This window comes from Motacilla alba, chromosome 5 (genome assembly GCF_015832195.1).
Source record: "Motacilla alba alba isolate MOTALB_02 chromosome 5, Motacilla_alba_V1.0_pri, whole genome shotgun sequence".
Taxonomy (NCBI): domain Eukaryota; kingdom Metazoa; phylum Chordata; class Aves; order Passeriformes; family Motacillidae; genus Motacilla; species Motacilla alba.
Window position 1 is genome coordinate 28,455,861 of NC_052020.1, and position 27,877 is coordinate 28,483,737.

General features: G+C 42.2%; 1 protein-coding gene across 12 annotated transcripts in view; it reads right to left on the reverse strand.

The window, feature by feature from the left end:
• SUSD6 (sushi domain containing 6) overlaps positions 1–27,877 on the reverse strand; it is a 94,225-nt gene that overhangs the window by 27,539 nt on the left and 38,809 nt on the right. For 11 of the 12 annotated variants that reach the window (XM_038139841.1, XM_038139848.1, XM_038139846.1 and 8 more), the window contains 2 exons: positions 20,346–20,533; positions 15,890–15,919 (listed from right to left, as the gene is read on the reverse strand). In XM_038139841.1, the coding sequence (XP_037995769.1) occupies positions 15,890–15,919; positions 20,346–20,466 (151 nt within the window). In that variant the 5' untranslated portion in view covers positions 20,467–20,533. The remainder of the gene's footprint in view (positions 1–15,889; positions 15,920–20,345; positions 20,534–27,877) is intronic. The other variant, XM_038139850.1, reaches the window with a different exon arrangement.

Genomic DNA, 27,877 nt, shown 5'->3' on the forward strand with positions numbered 1-27,877 from the left:
GGACAACATTTCAAACTTGATTTCAAGAGCTGCAAAACCATCTTATCACAGAGAGACCTATCAGAATGAAATGCTGATTTTATGCTGCAAGATGTCATTATAATAGCTTAATTCTGTGATCCTCTGAAAAAGATGATGAGGTGAGAGAGCCAGATTATTAAAAAAAACCCCAAAATAATTACTTAAAGGATTTATTTATTTATAGGTTCATGATTCCCTAGAGCATAAAATCTGTTCCACTACCTAGGTCAACACAGACACTGATTTAGCAGACAGATTTCACAACCACCACCTGACTCAGGCTTTGGAAGGAAACAGTAAGCAAGAGCAACCAAGACAGTGGGAGAAGTTACAGCCTGTCAGCTAAAAACAAGATAATCTTTCCCAAATCATGCAAGAACAAAGCAGTTTCAAGTTCCTATGCAGAAAAGAAAAGCCTATTTCAGATGCTCCCCAGGGAAGAATGCAGTAGAGGAAGCTGTTGCAGCATGCCTGAGTGCCACAGGAAGTGCTCTGCTGAGCACAAAAGAGAAAAATTCATGAGCACTCCCAGCTTCCTCAGAGCTGGGGCCAGAGCTCTGAGGAATGCCGAGAACACCCTGGGGAGTCCTCACCCTCACACAGCCGGACCCAGATCTGCCTCCCACATCATCACATGAACATACATGGTAGGAAGCAAGTATCCAAATCCCAGCTCTTATTCAGTATCAGTGCTCCCATCTAATACTCCCTGAACCTAGAAAAAAAAAAACCAAACCCAAACGCACAAGAGGGGAGGAGAGCAGAGGTTATGCTTGCTCTCTCCACAGAGCCAGTTGCTGAACCTGCCTTACACCCTCCCAGTCCTCACCAGGCTTCTAACAATCAGTCCTGACATCTGACACATACAGGCCCTGGGCACTGACTCAGCAAGCCCCACTTCTGTGAGGATGCAGCTCACAAGCAGATCATCTCACATGTTCAAGAAAACCACAAGATCTCTCCACATACAAGGCAACCCATGCATTTTCCCAGGTCACTTTTTCAGGGAGCTGAAGAAAGTGCTTCCTGCACAGCAGGAAAGAAGCCCCCAAAGAGAGGCTCAGTTAGTTCTGAGGCACCAGCCACCCACACAAGGCTGGCAGACCAGGCATGGGGCCTTCAGGAGCCCTGCACCCTTCCAGAAAGGAATCTGAGGTTTAAGCCAGATGTGCAGGCCACTGACTTCAGACCACTCTCAGTCACCAGGTCTACATCTGAACAGTTCCCATGGTAATTCAATTCCTGAACTAAGAAGTCTTTCATCTTCATTTAAATACTCACTAGTTAACAATATACTCACTAGTTAACAATATTCACAAGTTAATGCAGTTTTTCTTTCTCCCTGTAGCAGATGTTGTAATTTCTCTCATCACATCTTCTGGACTGTAATTCAGTAGAGAGGCAATAAACCACCAAGAGTTATGGCCAGATGAAGTTCACCAGCAGACAAAAATGAAGACCCCAGACACAGTGAAAAGAAACGGTGCACAGTCAGCATCCCTACAACACCTCTTTCTGAGCTGTATAATGTCTGTGTCAGGCTACACTCTAATGTCTCTGCAGCTGCTGGGAGTAGCTCAGTCTATCAGAAGGTTTGGCAAAAATGCCCAGACAGTGCTGACAGGTTTCTTGGTAGTGGAGTGGAAGCTTCCCGTGCAAATTTGAGATCCATTTACTATAGGGTTCAACCCCTTTACAATTAGTAAAAGTTTCTCACGCAAAGGAAATGGAAGATTTGAAGAAATCATGCTAAAAATAGCAAAACCGCTGCCCCCCAGAGAGGGACACTCTTGGGAACTCTCCTAACTGTGTATGCAGACTCCTTGAGAATGCTTAAATAACATGCCTGGGAACTAGTGGGAAAAACAGCATGGAGAGTAGTTATTTGATGCTGATAAATGAACATCCACAGTGTAAAATATAGTTCCAGAGAAAAAACAGGAGTCCATTTACTAAATCAATCAGTTACTGTTCTGTAACTGATTTCTTTTTCATACCAATATAGAAAATTTCACAGAACAGCACATGCATTTAGTCAGGAAGAATAAGTATTACACAGAAACAATGTATACAGCAATCTGAGAGCTCCGATCCCAAACCTGAGCACTTGGGCCAAGTTTGCTAGGAACACATGGGGTCTTGAACACGTACCATATCTAGGAAGCCTAACAGACCAGCAGCAGGTATTATAAAGTTGTTCTGATATTAAAGACAGAACTCCTTTACCCAGACCTTTCCTGGGTTTGTTAATTTGTTTCCCCATCTCCTCCATATGATTGGGGAAAATGATAGTTGAAGATTTTAGGGGAAGGAAATAAAGCAAAACCCACTGTCTTAGTAGTGAGGTAAAAGGCACTGCAGAACCATGTTCAGCAGGCAGCAGGGAACTACCAGGACAAATGGCAGCATTAAAATGCCAGAACCCCTTCTTTCAAACTTCTGGTCATTTTCTGTTCTTCCAATTTCATCCACCTCCATACAACTTGCTCAGCACACAGGAACTACTCTTTCTTACCATATAGATTCCACAGACACTGTCAGAACTTTCTTCCTCTTGCCAATTACAGACAAAGACTGTCTGAAGATTGTTGTGCTCAATTACACAGCACTTATGTTAGACAGCCTGCAGCACCATCCTTTATTCTGGCCCTTGTCCACCCCTGCCTTTGTTAACTTCTTAGAAAAGGCTACTTTAGCCACACTTAGTATTGAGGATGCTGCTCACAAAAACAGCTACATTCTGGCAGCTGACATGAAGAGCAGGTGACAATGTTCCTAAGACACAGCTTAGCCTCTGCTGAAAGTAGCTCAAGTTTGAGAAAGAAAGAAGTGTTAAAAGTACCTACTTCCCAAATGGACTTCCTCATAAATAGTCTGTATCTTTCATCAGGATATTAATGAAATACTTAATAGTCCCATTTAAACTTAAGAATTCTTGTGTCCTCCCAAATCACTACTTACTGATTGGAACACTCAACAGGAGTTTGACAACACATCCTCCAGCTAATACCACTTTCTTCTGTGCATGAACACAAGAGCCTTCTAAAATCTCACAAGGGATATATTAGTACCAATGTAGGAAAAGCCCTTTTCCAAAACCTCTGGATTACACAGATCCTTTTTTCCTAGGATCCAGGCATTTCCAAATCACTATTTCTAAAATACATGTTCAAAAATTAGTACTGTCAAGATACAGATTTTCATTCTCTCACAGTCACCCAGCAACAAACCTCAAAATAGGTTCTCAGTTTTTAACCTAATGCTGCAATTATGTAAAGGCTATTTTGTGGCTAAACACCATTATACTGTGTGAACTCCCACCAGAAGTCAAAATTATTTCCCAAGAAATAGAAAGAGTATTTAATGTCTGGAAAACTAGAGTGTTAGATAGACTGACTTCTCTTCTTGATGCCTTTTTTTTTTGGTATCTTGCCTGAGGACAAAGAAAGCAGAAGTCTCCTAGGCACTGGGAGAAGTCCTGGATTATGACACTGGACCTTTTTCTTCCCCATTTTTCCTCCCAGTCTATATGGCTTTATCAGAAAGTAGGGTAGAGGTGTCTGCTTATATCAAATGCCATGTTCTACTTTCATAGCCCTGCCCCCACAAGCATCCAAACTTAAAACCTTAAACACAAATCACAGCAACCTAGTTATTGCACATCAAAGCTGTCACTGTCACTCATTCTCAGGGGAGAAGAGACAACCAGACAGTTGACATTCACTCTTTAGCTCACAGCGTAAACAGAAACCAAATCACAATATCTCTTCTGCTGCTCTGGTAAGGCATTGATCCCACACTACCTTGTAACAACCACTCTACCAGGCCTAGACTCCAACTGCACCTGTTTTCCTCTTAATAGATGTGCTTTTTGAATTCTCTCTTACTGGTGTTTTTAAACCCCTCATCACAATGAAAGTCACAGCAGTGTGTAGAACACACTCCAACAAGAGCATTTCTCTGTTACAGAGGCAGTTTGTGACCACATACCTTCTTATTCAAGGGCACATACCTCTGCCAATTACAGAAATTGCTTGCACTGAAAAGCAAAGAAACATTCAAAGCTTTATTTTAACACCATTAGAGCAGTTTGAATGTAAGAAGCTGTCATCATTTGGCAGGCAAAACTACATAGGCTAATGTTATGTCTTCCAAAGACCACTGCTTGGAAACTTCTAATCTCAGGCTAGCACATGTACTGGCAACAGATTTCCAGTCCAGACTCCGCAAAAAGCTCCCAGAAAAGTAGTTTTTTCCATAACGGTCCATTCTGACAGGCGGTCATGTGGCTGCAGATAGAAAATTTGGACATAACAAGTGACTTGCTCTCCTCAGTAAAAATGGTCAAAAGCAAGGTTCACAGCAACGGGAAATAGCGTGGCAAGCCCCTTGAGCAACAAGACCATAGCGAGTTTCTGCCTAGAGGTGCAAAATGCCTGCACAGGCGGGGCCATACTGCAGTAAAGGAGATCTGCAGGGCTGCAGCGGCTGAGAGGAACAGCAAGGATGGTTTTGCAATAGGTGCAGATGATATTGTCTGGGGATACACATAGACCCCAAGAGGAAAAGGCATACACTACTACACTGCCTTCCTGAAACAACTCAGAACAGAGTGCCATCACTGCAAATTGTTTAAGGAAGTTAATTTAACCCCTCTTTCAAATGCTTCCTCAGTCTGCTTATGGTCAAGCAACCTTTGGAGAAAGCCAGCTTCAGTGTCTGTTCATGGATTTCCAAATGTTACTTAGCTGCTCTGTTAGAATAATCTTATGTTACTCAGTTGTCATGGGAATTTCGCAGCTCTCCTTCAGTAAGATATTGCCTACAAACTTAAGCAGCAGAATACTAAATCACTCTTTCAGATTGTTAAGCACACTGAGCAAAATTTTCAGCAGTATTTGCATTATTTGAGCCATCCTCTCCCAACCAATTACCAGTGGGACACGAGCACTTTGGAAATTTCATTTGATGGTAATGTACCTGACATCAGAGCCAACCCACCATGTATCTTCCTAATTTAAAGAAGATGCACGTCTGTTTTTCTTTGCTATTTACTTGCTTAGCTGCTATGTCACTTTATAAAGACCTGTTCAAGCTGACAAAAGAACAAACAATTTAGTGGGATCTAAACTACACCATCAGTAAGTGAGAAATTTCTGACACATGCTTTATTTATTGTACTAAGACCCTTTCCTGGCAATCTGCCCCATCTTCTTTCTCCCACCTCATGCACTCTTGCTGCTTGTTACACAGAATCCCATTACTTCATATAGCCATTTCCTTTCCATATTCGTCTCTAATTTTTTGCTGACAGAAAAAAAAGAACAACTTTATTGTTATAAGGATCTATTTAAAAATTAGTATCTCACTTGCTTCCCTGCATTTAGAATTGCATTGCATATTGCCCTGGTTTCTACTTCTCAATACATCAGAGGCAAGTTAATTCAGTTCTCAACATCTGACACAAAGCACTTGCAATGAGGGATATAGTGGTTAAAGTCTCATGTCATCAATTATTTTTACTGAATTGCCTCTTCTATTAAAATTTGCAGTCTTGTAAGAAGTACATTTGAAAAAAGCCACAAGTTTGCTACTAGCTATTTCCAAGTAATTAAATTCATTAATCCAAACAGGGAGCAAGGGAAATAAAACTACTTTCTCCTTCATGCTTTTTCCCCTCCTCTTACTCCATAGTAATTATAAATGCTCTTAACTCACAAAATATTATGACCAGTGCTTATTCATTTGGGCTTTTGCTGTCCTTATCTTTCTTTTGCAAGCCTTAAAACAGTAATTGCCCTGAAAGCAAAAAGAATAAGAGGGTTTTCCCCACAGTAAACCTCAAACTTCATCAGCCTCTCAGAAACAAGGCTGTTTGTTGCTTCTTTCATTCGTCAGTTTTTAGTTCACAGTATTCAGATTTACAGTTCTCCTTTTTCTGCAGCCTGCTTCCACCACAATACAGAATATTTCATTTCTATCACAACTATCAGAAAAGGAGTTTTGAAAAGAGGATGCAGAAGCTCACACATCCCAAGACCGGACACATGTAGGTGCACAGGAGCTAAGCTGAACTGTAAATCCAAAAGCCTGTACAACTAGAGCTGGTAGCACAGCAACTCGGTGACTAACTTCCCAAGGAGACAGCTGGTCGCTTTGCATAGCTGTGTGTGCTGCTGCATCCGCAGAAACAGGAAAAAGGAGGGGACAAGACAGAATGACTACAGCTTTCTGTCCAGCACAGGGCACCCAGAAGCTCCACCTTTCCTCTGTGCAGATTCAACTAAGCACCTAATGTTTAAGAAACTCCATCCTCGTTGAAGTTTATAGATGGAAGTGCCCTCCGCAGAAATACGCAGATTAGAACATGCCTGGAGGCGGGCAGAGCTCGAAATACACTGAAGCACACACACATTGTCAGCGGCTACCATGCTACTGGAAGGCCTTCCACAGTTCCTGTTTTCACACAGATAAGTTAAATGCCTCCTTTTCTCAGCACACCAAATACCCTGTACTGTGTTTACAGAGGAAACTACTCCTGCTCCTCCCTGGTTCCCAGAAGGACAGCTTCTCTCTGGCTCAGGCCTGCCATCTCCCTTAGGAAGAGCCACAGCTGTGCAGGAGCCATGAGCCATTGGAGAAGGCCCCACTCCCAGCGGCACCCAGAGCCAGGGACTCCCACCACACCTCAGCATTGCTTTGCAGAGCCACTTGCTGAACTACATCCTATGTAAACATGCAAGTCCTTATGGGCACACATAAAGATTAAGGCCTGTGAACACTTCAGCCTCTGTATATAACAATGTCTCTTCAATACACACCTTTCCCTGCCTATTCAACAGTACAATATACACAGCACTGCTCCAGACAAAGCTCCAGGCAACCACCAGCATTTCCTGCTGCATGCCCTCCAAGGGTGCTCAGTCAAGGTTAGGTGTAGGAAAGACATTCTGTGCTGTTCTTGTGAGCCAGCGAAGGCTTCCTAAAGATAAGGAAAGCCCCATATCTCTCCTGAAGAAGACACCAAGGTTGTCACCATGGGAACATGATGAAGGAGAGAAAGTTAAGAGATACGGACTCTAGCTGGCTCACAGAATGACGTTGCTCCTTGTCCACCTATTAAGAACTTTCTTTCTTTTCTACTACCAATGGGCAATGTATGTATTTGTTGAATAAATGTAAATATCTTGGAGAACTATAAAAGTAACCGGTTACTCTAATAAACTCTCTTGATGAACCCTTCTGATGGAGTCGTGGTACTTGCGCCATGTCACCCTGTATAGCGACAGTTAGGGGTTTCTGTTTTGGACACTGAGGGCCAGCTAATAATTTTAGAGCCCACATGTTTGGAGAGGTTGTACAAAGTAGTCCTGCCTCATTCTGGCAGGCAAAGAAGGCAATTCCCTTTGTTCTGTTCCCCAGGGACTGTCAACCAATCTGTCTGGCCCGACCTGTCATTTCAATAGCTAATGGAACTGGAGAGGAAGAAGCAACCGCATGGATTTTCCACCAGAGTCCAGCACTTTTAGAGCCTTTATGCAAGTTTCCGGCACAACTAACATCACAAAGGGTAAGTGACTTAGTGAAAAACAATCAACTGAATATTGATCAGAGGTGAGGGTAATACAACAGAATTGCAAGAGTCAGGAGCTAAGTTTCACAAAATAATTTTTGTTGCTAAACAAGACCTTATAAAAATACAATCACTTCCCAAGGAACCACCCTGAAATCCTGTGCCTGGGCATAGAAAGGATTTTTTCATGACACAAGATGAGTGGAAGGCAGACAATGAATAGGATGCATGTGCTGCCCATTTCCTTTGGTTGAAATACACAAGACAAACTAGTATAATGTAACTTCTTCCTGCAAGCATGACTACAGCATAGCTCTCTAGCACACAGCTGTGATCACAACACAGGCCCTTTAACTTTTCCCTTTAACTTTTAAAAGGAAATCAAGCAGTCACATCAATAAGAATGCTATCAGAAACAACCTTATATCTGCTAGCCCACATTTAGGCCAATAAACAACCAGCTTCCTTGCAACAACAACAACCCACTTTTAACATGGCATGTGTACCTTCATCAACCCTTCAGGATCAATGGGGGAGGGAGGGGGGAAAATTGACCGAGGCAACCAGAAAGCAGCTTTTCAAGCAACAGCCAAAATACCCTCCCCTCAGAACCCGGGGGTTGTGGTAATCCCCTTTTTGAAATGCTAATGTCATTACAACCACAGCACCACAAGACAAGCATGGGGTCTGAGTGACAGAGCTTCTGCTGCGCCCTTACACAGATGATTTAAACTGAGCCTTTTGTAACTCTCCTCCCCAAAGCTCCCTGCCCGGCATCATGCTTGACAGGAGCCGCAGCTGCCATCCGACCCTCCCGAGGAGCAGGGGTGCAAAGATCAAGCTGATGAATTGATGCGTGCGGGCCGGGGGCGCAGCAGCCGTGTGCTACAGCCTTGTGCTCTCTGATGCCAGGACAAAGATGGGCTCGGCTCGGGGAAGACTTGAAACAAGACAAAGCAAAAGGTCCCCAACTGCTCTCTTGCTACTGCTAAACAACTGCACAACAGTAAAAATCATTACAGCTGCTCATTAAACTGGGCACAGCACATACCAGTGTAGGAGAGCATGGCTCAAAGAAACTAATCAGCATAAATACATCTATCCTTCCACCCGGGGCACCAGCTCAGCCTTGGGAAGAAACCCCTCCCATGGAGAAAGCTACTCCAAAGGGACAGGGAACAGTCAACTTCCCCGGCAAAAGCAACTGAACTATTTGCTGTGATGAGACTGGAGACCATACGAGGCACCACAAGTTTCATCTTGCCATCATGTGATATTTAACAACTGACAGATGGTTACCAGAGGGCTTTCTAGTTTTGTTTTCAATTCAGTTTTCATTACCACTGATACCAGTCACGGAAAACCAACTTCAAGTGATGATTCTGTTGTAAATACTAAAGGATTTACTACAAAAATGTTTCCTGTAACTTACCATTTCCTACCATCTCCCACTGTATGAAAAAAGAGATCATCACCACAATGCCTGAGAAGTAAATCAAGGTGAGATTCACACCAAGTGGAATACAGGTAAACTGAAAACCAAACCGCAGACCGAAACACTTGCCATTCACAAACACTGCTGCATTTACAGCAATTCCCATTTCACCATGGCAGTGGGTGAAGCTACCCTAATCCCACAGTCAAAGCAGGAGATTGTCTTGCTCTGCTCTGCACTGCTGTGGCCTCACTTCCAGTCCTGTATGCAGTTTTGGGCACACAATATAAAAAAGCTATTACGCTATTAGAGAGTGTCCAAAGAAGGGTCATGAGGATGGTGAAGGGTCTGGAGTGGAAGCCATGTGAGGAGCAGCTGAAGTCACTTGGTCTGTTTAGCCTGCAGGAGACTGAGGGGAGACCTCACTGTGGTCTTCAGCATCCTCACGAAGGGAAACGGAGGAGAAGGCACCAATCTCTTCACTCTCGTGACCAGTGACAGGACTTGAGAAAATGACATGAGGTTGTGTAAGGGGAGGTTTAGCTTGGATATCAGAAAAAGGTTTTTCAAGAGGGTGTTTGGGCACTGGAACAGGCTCCTCAGTGAAGTGGTCACAGTACTAAGCCTGAGAGAGTTCAAGAAGCATTTGGACAATGCTCTCAGGCACATGAGTGATTCTTGGGCTGTTCCACACAGGGCCAGGAGTTGGACTTCATGTTCCTGATGAATCTCTTCCAACTCAGCATATCCTATGAGTCTATGAAATAATATCTAAGAGTCCCTCATCCCACTCCTGCTTAGGTGTTTTAACTCTAACCTATGGAGAAGTATCTGCATTTAATGAGGAGGTCAGCCTCTACTGCCACAGAAGGAAGAAAAATGACAGACCCTTCTGGAAAGAGAGATGTGTCTGGTTTCATTTGTGCATAGTGCATGCTGGCAAGCAGGTTTGAAACTCTGGGTTCAGTGGCAGCTTTTTAGAAATAAAACCGCAAAAGCTCAGATTCTGCAGGCATCCTTCCTAGGTGCTACTAACAAAAGTCAGGGAAAAAATTTCCTCCATCTGAAGCAACTAATTAAGTATAGAGTTGAGTGGATGGAAACAGACTTAATGCTAAGATGCTTTCCTGCTGTCAGAGGATGTAGAACAGACATTAATTTTCATCCTCTCAAATCCCTTCATGGCAGCCAATGCAGCCAAGCATGAAATTCTCCTGACCTGCCTCAGATGACTGGCCAGAGGCATGCAGTAAAATAGCTATGAATTCACTCACCTTGATGTAGTCAGAGAATGAATCTCTTCACAACATCCCTAGTTAGCAGCTTATACCAATCCCTCTTTGTTTTACTATCAGCAAGAATCAAGGATGCTAAAAGCAGCCCTACCTGTGTCCCAGATGACAGGCTGCAATGTTCCTTTTCCCCCATGCAGTCATACCACTGCCTGCCCAAGGACTCAACTCATACATAGGATGAGCTCATGACTGGAAAGACCTGGTTAAAGTGGGACCAGACATGACCAAGGCAATACCGACAGGAAAAATATACAACAACAAAAAAACCAACCAAACAAACCCAAAAAAACCCAACAAAACAAACAAACAAAATAATCCAGTTTTCTGAAAAGGTGCTCTAGCCCTGAGGAGTTCCCACAGCTGGAGGCATGTGCCACGAGGCAGTCAGTTCTCCAGGGTGCTAAGAGGAGGCAAGGAGGCAGAACTTCCCACAGGAGCTAACCTCTTCCAGCACAGCCCCCACACTGCACTTCCAGTGTGTTTGCCCAATAGAGGCATGGCCTGGTGCCAGTGATCAGGCCACCACTGCACACACCTCCTCTCCCACACAGCACAAGTGCACTAACAGGGCCTGCCCTGCCAGTCCTGTGATCTGCCTCTATGTGTTTCACTACTGATCCAGTGACAAAAATTTATGAGGGTCCTGTACCAACAGAGAGCTCAGCTCTCCCAGCACTGTACATCTCCCCCGAACTGTTCCAAAAGTGGAGTCCAGCTTACCAAATGCCATGGAGGAAACAGTCACCATCAAAGCACGAACTGTCAACTTGAATATAACATTTAAATATTTGAGAAGTAAATGCAAATAAAGAGATTCAAAGTGAGAAGGCTCAAAGGTCAACCCTGCTTTGGGCTAATGGCATTAACATTTGCAGCAAGACTAGTTTGCTGGGAAAGGCAAAGAACTGGAGGACTAAAAGAATAAAGTGTAAAAAAACAAACTTTCCACCTTCATGGATTTCATTAGGACTTGCTCTTAAAGGCATAGTCATTGCAGCTTGTGATGATATTCAAATTTCTCAGCTTACATATGAAAAATTAGTAATTTCCTCATTTGAGAGAAAAGTGACAGCTGAACCCAAACAGGCAAATGATAAGCCTTTTACCTTTTCTTAGTATCTTACAACCTAAGTAATTTACACCAAAGAAAGTGTTTACAATGAAACTTGAAGGTTGTCCTCCAGGCGCATTCAACTGTTACTTTTGCTCAGGAAAGCAAAACCAGGGACAGAAGAGAAGTACTAGCTTTAGGATAATACAGAGCATTACAGATACTTTACACACTTGGCCTGTGCAAAAGAGAAGATGTGCTGCAGCACAAAGCATGGCTCAGCAGAACTCGTACAGTACGGCTCCTTTTCAAAAAGCACACCAACAGGCCCACAACTTGAACTATTGGAGACCGGTTACACAGCAGGGGCAAACCCAGGGCTCTGAGTTTTAAAGATAGCTGCTCTGAAGTTACAAGAGGAATGGGCACAAGGAAACTGTTAGAAATCCACATTTCTCTCCTCCCATGACAGAGATCTATCAACAGCTGTGAGTTTGTATGACACCAGAAACACATTCCTAAAGGTCTCTGCAACATCAGCTAAGTCTCCTGAAGGTTAAATCTCCAGCATGCTGGTGGTCCAGAATAAAGGCAGCACTAGGAGTCAATTACCCACTCTAACATAATTTCATTCCACACTCACAGTGACATACAGATACCACCTGGAAGGGATCATCATCAGCAAGGAGTGTTGACAAGGATCTAGAGTTAGGCAGCTTTAATAGTTTATCTTCTCCACAAAAAGGGTTCCTCTACAGGGGTGAAGCAGCCAAACAAATGCAGGATGGGGGAAGAGCAAAGCAGCTTTTAACTACTAAAGTGAACACAAACTAAGAAAAGCAGAACTTTGAGAAAGTCAGACACTACTCTAAACATGACAGCAACTTCCACTTGAAATTCCTCCCTACATCATCTTTCACAGAAAACTGCTATATGGTCTTTCACAACTTCTCACCCCCCAGATCACCATCCATGATGTTAGAGTCCTTATAAACAAGCACAGCCAGTGCTCCAGTAACTGGTGTCTTCACCCTGATCTGCTTCTGCCTCAGATTTCTGCACTTCAGCCCCTGGGGGGGGCACACCCACTTCGTAAGGTTTAAATTCCTGAACTCTGTCAGTGTCTCATAAGTCAGTCTTGCTGCCTACCGAAAAGCTTCAAAACCCTGATGCTGCAGAGGCATCCTCCTGCATTAAGACACTCTTACCTAACCCTTAAAAAATAAACACATATTTTTCTACTAGAGTTCTCCCTCCCAAGGCCATACCATTCTCAACTGTTCTAATCTACTTGCATAAATAAATCACTACCTTCTTTTAGGATTTGCACTACTTAACCACCAAGCCACTAATTTGCCTTAAAAATCACTAGGATCTTTGTAGCAACTCCACTTCTGGAAACAGGCACTCTCCTGTTTTGCTGCACTCCTGTCCCCCTCCTCTCCTTCCTAGAATCTTATTCTCTACTGATCCTCATTCATGTTCAGTCTCTTCTACCACCTTCCTACAAGTCTCCATTTGCCTTACAACATTTGTAAGAGCACAGAAAAGTTTTATTCTCTTTTTGGACAGTTTTATCAGTGTCTAAGGATCTGTCTCACACAAAATTCTTCACACAACATGTTGGTCTTTTTCTCAGGACATAGAAAATGGTCTTTCTAGCCAGAAATGCAGCAGCAGCATTCAACTTTCTAATTATGACTGCACGTGTCAAAGCTTACCATGTTTCGTCCCTGTCTGTGGGCTGAAAACTCAGAACAACATCCACCAGAAGTGCTTATCTCACTCTACAGAAAGGCAACATTTTCAAGTAAGACATATTTTTTCCCTTTACTGATGAAGTAAAAGATGTATCTCAAAAGCAGCAGCAATGGTATTTTTTTTTCTTTCAAACAAGAAATATTTTTCCCAATTGAATTAAGATGACTGGCTAGACCTAAAATGCTGAGCCCACAGGATTTCAAGATGCTCTTTTGTTACCCTACTGTTCAATTCTTTGGCTTGTGCTCCCACTGAAATGCTTCTTACTATGACAGGTGGATAAACACACTTATTTTTGCATTCACAGTATTGGATCTATAGAGAAGAAACACAGGAGACATCTCCATCCTTGTGAAAGTACACAAGCAATGAGGGAGCATCCCAACAACCTCTTGAGATTAGGCACTCTTCTCAGTACAAGAAATCCAGAAGTTCCCCTCCCCATTCCATAATAAAAGGATCACTGTACTAGGCTGGGCCAAAAGCTCATTTTATTCTTCAACAGTTTAGCAACAAGCCCGCTACAGCCCAATCCACCTAGCACATCCTGTAACTCATCTATGCAGCCCCACACCTAAGGGGTTATTTCAGATCCCTTTAACATCTGGAAGCAGTCCTCCAACTCCAATGCAACATTTTGCAGAAGCAGAGCCTCAGGAATTCCTGTTTGCAGGGGAAGATGAACGCTCCCCAGGGGTTTCAGTTCATTAAAAGGAAAACGTGGTTTTATATGCAGACCAGCACACACAGATAAGCAGGTATACAACCTCTTGCGACACTGCCATAATCTGTTCCAATTACTTTCACAAAGGTACAAACATTTCTGAGCTTGCTGTTCAAGTGCCTTTAGTATTGTCTTCACTCCTGTACCAGCAGTGTTTTAGCAGTCCTCATCTAGACACAGATTCCCAGGTTTAGCAGAGTCTTGACAGATTCGACCACAAAAGCTGAAGACTCAACAATCTACAGTTTCCTACCTTGCCCTACCCCTTGTTTCTTCCTTGCCACTCATGTCAGCATGCTGAGGTGATACCCACAGCTTTACACACCACACATCAGCTATTCCAGCAGTATTTGCAGTAACAGTCCAGGCTGAAGTTTGCTACAGTTCCACAGGAAATGTACTTCTTGCTCTGCCATGCCCACTGCAGAATCACTATCAGCTGGCAGCATGAACAGGAAGTGGTAACTACTTGTGGTACTTCAGTTAAACGTAAGGGCTGGAGAAGCAATGGCAGACACGGATTGCACAGATGAAAAACATTCCACGTATTCTAAAAAATACTGCCTCAGCTGCTCTGGGAACCAGTGCAGGACTCAAAAGGGACAGAAAGCAGGAAAGGAAGTGGGACAAGGCAATAAACAAGCAAACTTTCGTCTATCCCACTGTCAGGAGTTTTCCTGTAATACTAGGGAAAAACCCAAACTCTTCCCAAATGATTGCCTCTAGCAAATAAAAAGGAAAGGACTGAGTCAAAATAGGAAGAGAGAGAAATCTGTATCTTCAGCCTAGCGGTCAGCAGTCCTCAAGGAACACCAGGATGGTGATGAGTCAGAACCTGGACTATAGTACACAACTAGTTTCTCCTGAAGAACAAATGGCACTTAGCACCCCTCCTGCTTCCCTCTACAATGAAACTCGTACCAGTTTCCATCTTTACCATTCTAACCCAAGAATGAATTGGACCAGACAACTCTTGAGGTTTTTCCTAAAACAGCTGATTTTCCTACTAACAACCATAGCCAAGAATTGAAAGCCTCTTAATATAATGTATATGTGATACTGATTTTCTTGCCAGGAGTAATATTGAGGCATTGAATAAAAATAGAGCATTCAGATTATCCCATCCACACTTCTCTTAACCCCCACTTTCTGAAGACCAAAATTTGGTAGGTGGCAAAATTCCCTTCCTATGCCTTAAAATTCTTCTTCATTAATCAATTCCCCTCAGATTTTGTTCCTGTGGTGGGTTTTTTTTTTTGGTGATTTTTTTTTGGTTGGTTGGGTTGGTTTTTTTTTTGGGGGGGGGTCGGGTTTGTTTTTTGTTTTGTTTTTTGTTTTGTTTTTGGTTTTTTTTCAGAGGAGGGGAAAGTTCAGACTAAACAAATCCTATTTCAGAGTTTAATAAAAACATACAGAAAATTTTTATTTTATATAATTAGAAGAGATAAGGAAATCAAATATGCTTCCCAACTGCTTCCAAAGTTGCATGCATCCACAACATTGCATGCGTCCATAACATGGCCACTGGAAAGACCTTAGACTTTTTCTGAGCACATGAAATGAAAAGCAGGAGTATCCAATGCAATATATCAAGAATCGTGCCGAGATGTTCACTTTTCTTGATTAAAAGAAACAAAATTTTTTTACCTCAGCCTGTCCTCCCTGTCCTCTCAATACTCTGTCAGCCTCTCAAAACTCTCACTAGCAGCATGTCTCCGCATTTAATGAAATATTCATTCTGATTTGTTGTTTTCTTGAGTCATTTGAAGTTAAATGCTGTAGAAGGCACAAAGATCCCTTCCAAGCACAGTGAAAGATGGGAAGCTGATCTCCCTCTCTCAAACTGAGGGCAGCTGTCATTCCCAAATCCAAGGGTCAAAAATGAAAATGGGACACACAGAGATGAATCTCAAGCCTATCCAGCACAACAGAAAGTATAATGGGAATCCTAGCTCACAGACACTTATATTAACCAGCAAAATATCGCACTCATTCCTCATAGTACAGCAGTGAATGTAAGTTTACTCACATGCAGGTCCTTTGGATTTGCTTAGCCAACCTAGGACAGACAAAAGGAGAGTTCAGGATTACTATTATGCTATCATGGTTTTAGCCAGCAGTTGGCTAAACACCACAAAGCTTTAATTCATTCTTCAGCCACTAGAACCCATTAAAATTTAAAAAGTTATGTGGCTTTTTGAGATCCTTATTACTCCCTTCAAGGCATTTACTTAAGTAACACTGTGTGTAGTGTGTGTAGCAGTGTGAATATTATTATACAAATAGTTTAATTCTGAACCTACCTGCATCTGCTTCCTAGCCATCTTTGCAGCCTGGCCATTATCCTGCAGCTCCTCACCATGCTCTTCCATACCACTCTGCTCTTATAAAGCTCTACAAAGGGACTAGAAAGAGGAATTGCTCCTAAAAATACTCTCCCTTCTCTCCACGAAGAAAGTCACACTGCTTTGGGCTGACACTGTAATTTCTCCAAACCCACACTTACATGAAGCATACAGGTTAGAATCAAGATCATCTGTTCATGCATGACACTTTCCACATTTCTGTCTGGCCATCCAGCGCTATAGTGTCCTTGTTTTCAGGGCCATTGAATTCATCCCCAGCTGTATAAACGCCTTCCTTTCAGCTGCACAATCAGAGAAAAAGGAAGGCTCTGCTTCGCACAGATTCCCAAAGAATAGGAACAAGTCTGAATCTGCTCAATGAGCACAGTGCGCTCGAACAAGCTGCTCTGTGCAATGCAAACAAATAGCAGCGGTGTCCAAGAGTTTCTGTGCAGAATAACCTTGGCACTGAAAAGACCTCAGAACAGCAAGCAGCAGATTGGCTGCATTTGCGTCACAGACAACACACAGGAATGAAGTCGTTTCAGTTTATTCAAGCTCAATTTATCACTTTAATGGCAATCCTAAAAATTAAAGAGCTAACTTTATAGCATTTTGCACGTGCAGTCAACAAAAATCAGACTGTGTCTAAATCTAAATGGACTTAGATTCACTGAACCTGCATTACTATTAATTTTTAAAGGTTAATATTTACACTTTCTCCTTTACGGGTATTGATATTTGCTTAATTCAGGATGTTTAATACTTTTACCAACACATTTACTTGCATTTCCCAGGATCAGGTGATGCTATTATCAATAATGAAAGGCCCAACCCGTTTTGATAGGTTTCTGACACAGCCAGTCATGAATCCAAGAGAAACTACGCATTTGGAACATAAATCATAGCAAGCTTTCAGAGTATTTTACAGACTACATGTTAAAATTTAATGAACAACTTAATCTGATCCACTGTCATTCTTCCAAAAATAGCCTGGCCAGGCAGGAGGACCATTGTGAATGAAATATAAATACAAGGCCTTAAGGGACAGAGATGGGAGGGAGAGGGGGTAAAATTACAAAAGTCACAGCAACAAAGGAAAGCTAGAGAAGCATTATCTGTGGAAATGCAGATAAAAAGGTTGTTACTGCTTTTCTCCAATGCTTCAAAAACTCCCCATCTCTATCTACTAAGCATCCTAGCTCTTAGGTACATTCCAGTTGAACCCTCAAAGAAACAGAAAAGACAGATGAAGAACTAAGACTCGATATTACTGAGGAGCTTTCCAAGTTTCCTTGCTTGCTCACTCCTTCATTATTTCCCACAACTAATCTTGGAGAACTTGCCAGACAAGGAAAAACGCTGCAACAGTGATAAAGCTCAAAAAGTATTCCTGAGCAGCACTCAAGTTTCCATAAATCCTCCTCTTGTGACACAGCTTCACTGCTTGCCTATTACCAAATGCTGCATTTGTTTTGTGTTAAAATATGTGCAGTGGTTATTTTCATATTCATGCATCTCTTCCCATGAAAAGGGAACAGTTTCCCCAAATTCTGCAGTATGTTTAGTGACTAAGCAACTTATATTCATCTCATGGCACTTGAGGATATTTGGATAGATTGCTTGAGACAAAGTGCTGAGGATTTTTCTTAAAAATCCATGCATAAATAAAACTGATTTATTACCAGAGGACAGAGCAGATGCTTGCTGACTGAAAATGAGTCTGCTCTCTGCATTAACCACATGGCAATGAGACCATCTTCCTGCCCAGATCATGAATATGTCTCTAAGCTTCCTGGAACTTAAGCAATAGAATTTCTAAGCAGCAAAATGACTGCAATACAATATACCTCAGATGGTTTTATACACACAAATCACAAGCTCTGCTTTCTTACTCAGGGCTGAGCCAGGCATTGTCTCCATGCTTGTCTTTTTACAGGAACATTCTTCAGCTTTTATAGCAATTTTGAGCTTGTCACACTAGCTCCACATTCAAGATAAGCATTACCACCACGAGATTTAATACAGCCTCCTGCTTCATGTTAACATCGTTTTGCTCTGCTTGCTCTGAATAACTTTGCTCTGCAAAGTAATAAAGTGAGGATGGTAAGATGGTTGGGGGACCAAGATGAGGGAAAGCTGATTTTCCAAGCGCCTCGCCAGTACTCTTTGTTTCTCCATCTGGCTCTCTGCTCCTCAGCTGACTTGCTCATTAATGTTACTCATGGCTGGCACGCTGCTGCAGGTGCAGCTCCCGGGGCCCATGACGCATCACTGAGCACCCCCCGTCCCTCCCAGCAATTGCCTTTCGGGTTGCTACATCCCAGGCTCAGAAAAAACGTCCATGGAAGCGCTCTTCAGCAAGCCCTTCCCCAGGATTTCTTCCCCTGCATGTCTTGCCCTCTGCTATGATCCTGGCTCCCCTCTGTTTTCTCACTTCCCCTGCAGGAAATGGTTCCTGCCTAGCACTATAATCCTGTTTAGCTGATGATCTGCCTTGATCAGTTCACCAGAACTGGTTTCAGATCCTGAAGTAAAAATAACACTGAAAGGGAAACACAATGCAGAATCACTCTTGGGTCTTCTGGCATGCCTAGCTAGTGCTTTTGTAACGGGATTGGATGTTCTCAAAAATGATATTAAAAAGGATTGCCAGTATTGTGGCAGCTTTTCCCCATCCAGCAGTCTGTGCAGCACAAGGCATTTGCATACTTATTGCAGTCTCAGCTGAAGGTGCTGCAGTGCCTAATGGGGGTTTCAGATGGCATATCTGACAGGCTTACATCTGAAATGAGGCAGTGACACTATCACCAACAACAGCAAGACTGGAAAAAAAACCACGGATACCCCAGATCTAAAAATACCTTGTCCCTTTCCCACTGTCACTAACTATTCATGACAATTTGTCATGCTCTTAAGGGCATCTCCCCCACCCCCTCATTACCTACAAGGCCAAAATCAGGTCAGGAAGACATATAAGCCTGAGATATCTGATTTCAGTAGTCTCTTCCTTCCAACTCAAAGAGCCAGGAATAGTAAAAGGAAATCAACTCCTCCTCCAGAAGTTTTCAGCACCAGCAGACTTTTCCATACAGGATCACCTCAACTTTGACTGCATCTGGCAGCTAATGTTTATTCTGCTGTACCACACTGATGCTAAGGAATGTTGGTAACGTGACATTCTCAAGTGCCATGATATGTCAAATAAATAGGACTTTTTAGAGTTATGTCAAGAACTGAGGTTTTCTTTACATAGGCAAGCTAATGCTCTACATTACAACAGCTGCTCAAGTCAAATCTGTCTTTTTGGGATTAACTCCTTCAAATCTCTTGCAAAAGCAAACAAGGTTCCTCCTTCCATCTCATGCCTCCTATGACCAGACATCTCTCTGCAGACAAAAACTAGATCGTGGCTGGTCTGAAAAAAAGACATGTTTCAGGGTATCCTGGGTAACCAAGCACATACTTCACATCACATACTACCTTCTGAGTATCCAGCACATTTCCTTCCTCCACTCATTTCTAAGAGGCAGATCTCCCATTTTTTATATCATCCCATTCCACTGCTTTTTACATTATTCACAACATTCATCCATCTGAGAAACATCAAGAGATGGGGGGAGAGGGAAAACTTAAGCTGAAAAGAGGATCCAAGAGATGGGCAGAGGCAGCAGTGTTAAGGTGTCAGAAGATAGCATAAAAGGAAACACTGAAGAGATTCATCAGCTGTGCAAAAGAGCTGGACACAATCTCTGCTTCTACCCCTTCACATGAGCAGTTGCTTCAAGGCACACAGATAACACTGTTTACATGAGAATCTCAACAAAACCACGGTCCATGCTCTTGAGATGCCCCACGTGTCCCCAGCTGCAGTGAAGGGATGAGAATGGAGGGGAAAAAAAATCCATGGGAATCAAAACTACAGGATGAAGAACAAGCACTTATTTACTAATACGCAAGACTCATTCAGTTCAGACACTTCCTGCTCTGCTCAACAAGTAGTGATGGAATTTTTCCTCTGAGTACTGAAAGATGTGTACGAACACATCAACCATCACCAGTTTTCACCTAAAAATATACAGCCACTTCCAAACTAATATACCTCCCCCTCCCTGCAGCATATATAAAGGTTTCACTTACCTGTGGACTGTGCTTCCAAGATAAAGGAACCAAAGATAACTAGCAGACGAAATAACCCATGGCCAGTCAAGGCAAGAGATGATCCTGTGCTGCTCTTTGATGCTACCATTCCATGGCACATCTTTCACCCACCAAGGTTTCTTTTTAAAAAATTTCTGAAATATCTGGTTGATCAGGAGCACCTTGGTCTAAAAAAAACAGACAAAGCAAGAAAAAAATGTTGAGCAAAACACCTACATCATCTGGAGAGGGAAAAGGGAAAGTTAGAAACAAAGAGAAACATTTTACATGTTCTAGCACTTAGGAATCTTACTAAGTATTCACAGTTCTCAAGGTAACAGGAGCAGAAGAAGCAATCTTCTACATAGGAAAGACTAAAAGGAGCTGTATTAGAGAGAGACCATAATTTTTCACTCACTGATGTTTCAAATGTGAGGACTGCCTAGCTTACAATTAATTTTAGCTTTTCCTTTCAAGCCAGCCCCAGAGGACATAGCATCTGGAGGATTTGTTTCAAAAATTGCTCAAGAGAGCCAGTCTTCCTCCACTCCCACCACTATTCAGAGGGTCTCTGACACAGCAGACTGCAGGATAAATCAATCAAATGCTCCTTCAGCCACCTGGAGAGGCACAGCAATGCTGACAGGCAGCCGGCAGGCAAACACACGCTTGTGAGGAGGAATGTAAAACAACTTGCAAACCTCAGGTATAATGATCTGACAGGACAGAGCACAGCAATTAAAATTGCAGGATGTGACACTGCTCATACCTGAGAACTGAGGGATTCACCCACAGCCTATGAGGCACTGTCACAGCAAAAACAGCCTTGTACACAAACACACAAAGCACTGCTGGGAAACAGAGAAAGCAGAAAGTCGAGCCCTTACTTTTAATGAAGACTCAGCAGAACACATTTCACCAACCTATTGTAGTTTTCAACCTGCAAGGCCTCTAATGGTAAACATACCAACAACCAACCAACCAACCAACCGAAACGCACTCTGGATAAATAAATCAACCAATAAAATTAAAACAACCAAAAAAACCCCACATGGAAATACACTTCAATACTTGTATCCTGCTATTCATTACACATCTAAAGCTCTCAGGTGAAAACAAATTTGCCAAAATTATTGGTTTTACACCTGACAACAGGAATACTTTTAATTCTGATGAAAACCCCATTCAGCCACAGTTTCTTCAGATAAATGAATATGCAGACTGAAGGAGGATTAGATTTTTTATTTGGCCAAGTTTCCCAAGGAAATCCAAAACTGCTGGATAATCTCAAAGAGATCTGAGAAGTGCAGAGGCAGGTATTGTACTCTTTGGTACCTTGTGAGAACAAACAGGACATCTAGGTTATGACTCTTACTACTGGGGAAGGTAGAACCTTCAGATCCTTAAGTACTTCCAAGATTAAAGCAATACACCAGCATGGACTAGAGACACACACAACTCAGCCTCAACTCACATTTCCAATTATTCAGGCAAAACAGTAGCTGCATTTTGGGAGAGAATATGTAGATTTGTCAATAAACCTCACAGCCATTCTAGTGAAAAGAGGGTTTTTCCCTTAGTTCCATGTCACTACTATGCTTATACTTCACAAAAGGTCTATCTTTAAAATTTGGATCTTTCTTTTTGGATCTCTCTCAAAGAAAAATTCTTTATCTGCCTTGAAATGTCATTTCAAGATGACAAACTGTCATGAGTATTGGAGCTGCTGCTACAATAAACTCTGTGTCTACCCCTTTTGTTTCTTGCTTTATTTGGAGGGGGAGGGAGAAGAGTGAATCTATATCACTATGCCTGTAGCACAGCCTATAGATTTCTCATGTATTCCACAAATAAGGAGCCAATGCTTTGTTCTGCAAACTTCCACCATGCGGAACGGAATAAGGATACTTTCACTAACCTGCTAGAATACCCTCAGCAACAATTGGACCATGGAATGAAAAAAATACTCCATGTGAAGAAAGCCAAGCCAGTTAATCTGTATATCTGCCCTGTCTTCTCAAGTCAGACCTCCTGCACGGCATCTGAGTTCATATTCAATCAGAAAAGGCCTATACTCCAGGCCAAACAGATGGCTGCTCTCCTCCAAGAGTCACTGCTCTACACAGAATTTCAGCTCTGAAAAAGCAGTGCACCATCTTCAACAAACGCCCTTCTTATTAGACCAAGAAAGCTCTGTCCTCCCTATTCCAATTTAATGAAGCCTCATTAGTATAAGAACCTCTGAAAGTATTGCCACAGTATTTTTTAAAGGTGGCCCTCCCTGCCCTTGGAAGAATGCATGTCAGGTGACATAGTAGCAGCCAGGAGAGGTAGGAAGAGGGCATGCAATTACCACAAAATTTGCTGAGCCACCTGAGGTGTGCTACCTTTTCCCAGAGGCATTTTCCTCCCCCAGAAGTCAGCAGTCCAGTTCTGGTCTCTGAACAGCAAGCAAGTCAGAAATACCCAAAACAAGAATATCTTCAGAGGGAATAATTTATTGCTTATTCTTGATTCACTAACAGATTGCTCCAAAGCACAGCACTGTTTCTCTCCTCTCTTAAAATCAGACATGGTTTCCACACCTCTTTTTAGCTACCAAGTCACTCGAATCCCAGGTTACCACATATCCTGTCTATTGCAGGCCCGGGGCTGCCACTCCAGGAATGCTGTAAATAGATGCTGCTATGCCTACAGAAACAGGCCACTAAGCTGATTGAGTTTAGTGTGGATTTGAAGAAGACACAAGGGTAGCCAGCCCATTCAGTGGGTGACAGCACAGACCCCTCAGGATTGTTAGGAGGCATGGGGTACAGGTACTGCTTGCGAGGATCCTCCCTTTGGGCTTCAGCCAAGTCACAAAACTTGTTCCCAGCCTTGACTGTTCCCTGGCAAATTAGAAGAGAGAGGTTCTGACTAGATAAGAAACTATCCCTTTTTTCCCAGAGGAGTGCTGATTTTAAGGCTATTTAGACAGACATTCAATTCTCTGAAAATTGACTGTTGTTTTAGCACACTCCTTAAACCTACAGCTCAAGGGAAAGCAGCTTTCATAAGAACTCCTCAGGCCTCCACTGCCTGAAGTTAGCTGGAGTGCAGTGTAGATCACACACATTTGTCAGACATACTCCCAGGGGCGTAGCTTAACAATTCAGGGGTTTGGGAGAATCAAAGTGTACACAAAGCACTAAGGAACAGGCTGGTTTCTTTAATGGATACTAAGAACAGTAAGGCAGAAGCTGACAGTACCACAAGTATGAAGAGCAAGGACATTTCAGACCTATTTCATATGCCACAGCCTAGGCTGAAAGGGTTATGTAAGGATTAAGTTTAAAAAAAGATGTTTACAAAGATAATATTCAGTGCAGCCAGCAGTGCCCATAAACACAGTAAGGAGTGGAGGAGATTTTTCTCTGTTAAAAGTATATCAGTCAATAAAGGTGAAGGGTTTTTTGCTGTCTTTATAATGTGAACCTTGAAAAACACCTACTAAATATGGATAAGACAATAAGCCATCCTCTGTATCTACAAAGTCAAGAGACACACACCCTCTTAGGGAATGCTATGAACAAGTGAAGAAGTACCCATTGCTCCCAGCTTAGGGACATCTCCAGCTCTTCAAGTCTTGGCATCAAGCAAGCTTCCCAGTGATGCTTCAGCAAGAGTCCCCCTTGTTGCACGGCCAGCCCTGCCTGCACAGGGAACAGCAGCTTGCTTCTACATGAAGTCCTGAAGCAGACATCAACTCCCACTGAAACCATGCAGGCCAGACTCCCTGCTTGCTCTTACACCACCAGCAGCCCTTTCCAAAGATGACACACTTACATATGGCAGGAGCTCTCTTTAACATAAGCTCTTTGGGGACCTTTGCCATTTATCTTCCAGACCTTTAGAAGCTACCAACTCATATCCCTCAATCCAAGATCCCTCTGTAAGCATGTGTAAATTTTCACAGGATTATGATTTAATTTTCTTATTTTTCTTATTTTGTCACAGAAGGACTCCTAGGTCCATAGGGAAAAGCATTCTTTGGAAGGTCATATGCTCATGACATGCTCTGGACAACCAGAGATTGAAGCTCTCTAGTTGCTCAAAATGCCTGGCACAGTTATGTCCTGTGTCACTGCTGGAAAACAGGTCTTCAACCTGAATTCCTCAAAGTTTATTTAAGGAAGTCTTCAGTATGTTTGGAATGCTACTGGCTTGCTTTTAAATACCATACTTGAAACTTAGCAAAAGAAAATTAGCTATCCTCGTGCACGTAAGAAATCTCTATTTTATCCACATGATTTCCCCCTCACAGAATAATACTCAGACATTGTTTGCTAACTCTTGAATGCACACGGCAAAGATCTTAGCAGTGGCATGAGTGATGGGTGTGCACAGCATAGCTTTTGAAAAGCTAAGCACAAGTGTTGTTCTTGCCTCATGGTCATGCTGCAAGTGGAATCTAATGTAAGCAGAGTGGTTTAGAGGATTTAACCTTCACCCTTAGTAGCTGGTTTTGTTGTATCCTTATTTTGCCTGCTTTCAAAGAGCAGTTAAGCTTTAAAGCAAAAAAAAGTCATCCTCTTGGCTGCTAAATAAAAAAAATACAGAAAAACCAAGTTCAAATGACAGCAGAGGAAAGAAATCCTTCATTCAACTTACTTTCTGTGGTTAAACCAGTTTAGTAGAAAGCTTTTAAAAACAGAATTGTGTTTTTAACATTTAGGAATAGCATCATAATTCAATTACACTGTTCAGTTTAAGTTAGGGACAAAGGAAAAAAAACAAAGCCTTTGAAGTTACCTGCAGGCAGTTGAGAAAAATCTTAATAATCTGACTTTTCAGCACAGCCAACCGTCAATTATTCAGGATAATCAAAAAAGGTGGAAGAGGAAAGGAGGAAATATAAAAAGCCAAACAACGTGTAACAGTCCTCCTGTCCAGTAACCAGATGATGTGTTTGGTAGCTTCATTCTACACCTTCATATCTGAATTATAAAAAGGCAGGTTTCTGCATAGCACAGTCACAGCATAAGGCAGATATTCCCTGCTACAAAGAAGAATCACTAGGAAAGACCAAGCTGCTTATTCTGGACATTGGAATCAGCACACACCCTACTGCAAATAACCCCATTGCTGAAGTGGAATCCAAATAGCTGTATTTCCTTCCTCATTCCCCAACTGTGCCGAGGGTTTGGCCTATGACCTTCAAATTTGGCTGTTTCTTTCATATAATTGTTTTGATTTAGCTTTTACCTGCTCTCTCCCACAATGGTTTCTAGAACAGTTCTTTTAAATTTTAAAATGGCAAATTAAAAAAAATCCCAACAATCTAAACCAACAATTGGTGACGCACAACTTCCATTTTCAAGAGAGAGCATTGGAGCTTGCACAAAAAGAAGCCTGCTGGACAGGTTAAACTCTGCAATTCCATTTTAATCTCTGATAAATGGCATGTACCTAACTCTCCACAGACTCACTAAGGCACACCCAAGCTTTAAGCCAGGGAACTGGATTTTTCACTACTAGATAATTAGTACCTTACAACTGATAAAGTTGCACACACCAATATGCCTACCTCAAGTGAATAAACCTGCAAGATTCACCAATTTGGAAAGCTTACTCCCCAGCTTCCTTCTCTCAACCCTTCCTAGGTGCCAAAGTCCTTTTGGCTCCTAGATCATGCTTTTGTACCCCTCCCTTGTTTGCCTCCTTATCTCACTTGATGCTCCTCTAACCATCCTGGGGTTAGTTGAGCATATTCTCCTGTGGGCTGACTGCAAGGAATGCTTCCTCCAGCTACTCCCCTTCCATGCTGGGTGCAAGCCTTTGTATCCCAGCTTCTTCCCTGCTGCAGCCCAAAGAAATGGCCAGCAGGTTCAAAGATACTCCTGCGGGGACCAAACAAGCTTCAACTCCAACATTCTTTTTAAAGGTAAGTAACAAGGAAGGAACAGACCTTCCAAGGTGTGTGCAAAGAAGAGGCGCAAAGTTGCCAAGGGGAAAAGGGGTGGTATTCAGTACCTTTCACTGTCCATTGCATGATGGAAATGCTCAAGTCAGTGTGGATTAACAACTGCCAAGCATGGCTTGGGTTTTGTTCTTACAAATGGCACTCATACTTTTAGAAACAGAATCAGAGACAAACTGTTAGAAACAGTCTCAGTATTGTGCGATCCTTCCCCATTTCCACGTACTGGGGTTGTCATGACAGGTCTGACACATTCACAGAAGATTCAAATTGTATTACTTAAAAAAGAAAAAAAAATTCAATTTTCCTTGCTTTGGTAAGTCCAAAAGAAAGCCCTAAATGTCATTAGCTCCCAGATTTTAAAACTTTCTCTTTAAAGTCACAGAATTTCACTGGAAAATTTTTCTGTTTTACTTGGGAAGAGGAAGATAAGAGATCAAAATCCATTGTCCTTCCAAATAAGGAAGAAGTTAGTTACGGGCAGGCTGTGCACTTCCAGGAACCAGTAAGAAGAAAAACAGAGCCTGCAGAGGAGTAGTGGAAGAGTTAGGTTAATGCACACAACTCCAATGCACTCCAGATTTCTGCACCATTACAAAAATGCTTATAGCAGTGGGATCATGTCAACAGTGAATGAAAAGAAAACAGTTATTTTTTTAAGAAGTGCTGGATCTGCTTTAGAAGATTTTTTTTTTTAAACATACTGTCACCTATGCAATCTATGGGAGGAACTAGAGACTGGGGGATTGTGGAAAACAAATATCTCACAATCTGTCTCAGTTTTGGTTTTGGGTGACTTTTTTGTTGTTTGTGGGTTTTTAGAAAATGTCTTTATTTGGAAAAGCATTCCCTTTAGAAACCATTGTTTCAGCATTTTTTCCCCTGCCGCACTGCATCAGAAAAGCCAGGTTTCATACTTCCAGCTTTAATCAGTACAACAGCACATTTACAGAGGACCATATGCACAAAATGTTCCAGAATGCCTTCCAAAAATAATAAGTCCTAAAAAAGAAAACTCACAGTAAACTGGAATTGCTTCAGGGAAGGAAAATAAAGAAAAGCTGTGCAAAGGCAGAACTTCTTGTAACCACATCCAAGCTTGAAATGTTACTTTCAGTAACAGGGTTGACAAAGAAGCACTGGATTGGTAAGGTCATTTGTATATCCAGGATGCTATTCTCATTTATGCTGCTACCTTAATCTGTTTCAGAGAATGAAAGCCTGCGTACAGTAAAGGCTTATTATAATCCCTCACTACGAGAACATGCCTCTCCCTATCCTGACCATTTCTTGTGCTTTCATTTCACTAATGAGGCTAAAAGCATCAGTCTGCTACACATGTTGCTGCAATACCACCAGGTTGCACAGCCACTTGAGAGGACATCCACTTGGAAGTCTTTTTCCTATCAAAGTCCTCTAAATATAAACTTCAGTGAAGCAGTCTGACATTTAAGTAAGTAACTATACTAGAGAGATGAAGGAACTCTTACATTTATTCCTAAAAGCACAGCTGTGAGACACAACACAAGTTTAAAATTATTACATTTCCCAGATATAAAAATATCCACTATAC